The sequence below is a fragment of the Musca domestica genome, unplaced genomic scaffold (genome assembly GCF_030504385.1).
Source record: "Musca domestica strain aabys unplaced genomic scaffold, Musca_domestica.polishedcontigs.V.1.1 38, whole genome shotgun sequence".
In the NCBI taxonomy this organism is placed as follows: Eukaryota; Metazoa; Arthropoda; class Insecta; order Diptera; family Muscidae; genus Musca; species Musca domestica.
The window spans coordinates 780588-782591 of NW_026712324.1; the positions used below are offsets into that span (position 1 = coordinate 780588).

At 39.4% G+C, this 2004-nt stretch overlaps 1 protein-coding gene across 1 annotated transcript; it reads right to left on the reverse strand.

Annotated features, from left to right (window-relative positions):
* Positions 1-272: 272 nt before the first annotated feature.
* LOC101897441 (lipase 3-like) lies at positions 273-1744 on the reverse strand. Its single transcript, XM_005176971.4, has 3 exons — positions 1556-1744; positions 776-1486; positions 273-717 (listed from the first exon to the last, which is right to left on the reverse strand). The coding sequence occupies exons 1-3, from the start codon at positions 1631-1633 to the stop codon at positions 280-282; spliced, it is 1227 nt and encodes a 408-aa protein (XP_005177028.1). The 5' UTR covers positions 1634-1744; the 3' UTR covers positions 273-279.
* Between the last annotated feature and the right edge of the window lie 260 nt (positions 1745-2004).

Consider the following 2004-nt stretch of genomic DNA (forward strand, 5'->3'; position numbering starts at 1 on the left):
CGAACTTACAGCTTTTTTTCTTGTTTAGTCTATTTTCTTTCTGTTGCGGTGTAAGTTCTTGCACTTTTTGGAATTTCAATGGCTTTACCACGAGCTCATTTTTCAATATTTGCCGAATGGAATTTTGTGATATGTTCAGCACACGAGCCATTTTTCGGCCACAGCGACGCGTGGATTAGAAATAACAGCAGTCTGAAATTGCTTGCAGTTTTTTCATCTCACCCTGCAATTTTTTTAATTTCAATACCCTTGGAAATAAAATAAAAAAAAAACATTTTTTCAAAAGGCATTTTTATTAAAATGCTCGCACAAATTCCCCTTAAAAGACCTCCCCTCATATTCCTGCATTTGATCGACAATGCAATCGTTCAAGACCTCCTTGACATCTCTGGCCAATGCCAAATCCAAGTGATTATATTTCGGATATGGTATTCGACGTAATATTGTACGATTTCCTAAAATATTGTACAAGCGTTCCACATCTTTCAGGGATACAATGAAATCATTGTCGCCGTAATAAATATTGATGGGATGTTTCAGTTGTATAGCCTCTAAATGGTAAGGAGGTGGTTCAGCGGTGCCATAATGAGCCAAATTTCCTTTCTCGCCAAAATCGTATTTTCGAAATTGACAATTTTTTATGGATTGATAGAAATGCAGGGTCTGCAGGTTGCCAGCCGCTGAGGGGGTTGTGCGCAGGAAGTCACCTAAAAGGGTCTGCAAGGAAAAATTATTTTATTGGAGTAAATTTTATGATTGACCTTCACGGACTTACCCTATTAAAGTGAGGTGAATTCCAACCGACAACAAACTGAAACAGCATCAGACAGGGTGTGGCAAACCATTTACATATGGGCGGGGCGATGATGTTCAGCAGGCGATCAACACTATGACTGGAGTACTGCCCCATCCAGGACATCGAGGGCCTACCCATAACAAAGGCCCGACTCAGAACCGGCAATGATTTCATGTGGCAAAGAAACACACCTTGACCCAGGAAATGAGTGCTGCGTATTTTCTCACCATAACTGGGCCTTTCGGAGAGTAAAATGCTAAACACTGCCGTTCCCTGGGAATAGCCCACAAAGTGAGTACTGGGCTGGCCCGTTCGAGCTATAATATAATCAATTTTTGCTGCTATATCATAACGACCTATTTCATCTAAAGTGAAATTCCAAAATGCCCGGGACCATGGTGAGAGCTGCACATGATTTTGAGAATAAATATTGCCGCGGACATTACCCAACCAGACATCGTAACCCCGGTCGACCAACATGAAGGGCAAGCCATCATTGGGTCCATTCAAGAGAAATATGTCCGAAGAGCAATAAATGCAATGCATGAAGAGGACGGGAGGTTTGTTGGCCAGATTTTGATTCTTCGTTACCGGGGAGTAAGGTATGCGGAACATGGTCAGCAAATAACCATCCTTGGTTGTGAATGTGTGCTCTTCACAGGGATAGCCATGCTCGGTAATTAGATCACACTAGAAGAGGGATGGGGGGAGACGAAATTAATTTTTAATAATTTTTATGACACCTCTGAGGGAACTTACTCTGCTTTTCCTAGTTTGCAGATCATTTAATTTCAAAATCACCAACAAAATAATTCCCAGCGTCCAGAACACTTTCATTCTCACAAAACGCTGGTGAGACTAAAAATTATATTTCAAAAGCAAAACAAATTAAATAATCTGTTAATTTTTCTTCAAGTTGTGAATTATTTGCTGGACTGGTAGAACCTGATTTTTTTTTTGCATCTATGAACTGTATTAACCCGTTTGATAATGCACTGTTATCAACAAAAAAAAAAAAAAAAAAAAAAAAAAAAAGAAGACAGCATTTGTTTATTACATCTTAACAAAAGCTATACGAGGGTGACAAAAGAAATTCGGAAAAAATCTGTTCAAATTCTTCAAGAGACAGAAGATCTTTTTGAGGGTCCGATTTTTGATAGAAAACAATTGGTATGACCTTGAACTTCTTCAAAAATCCACGTCCCTGG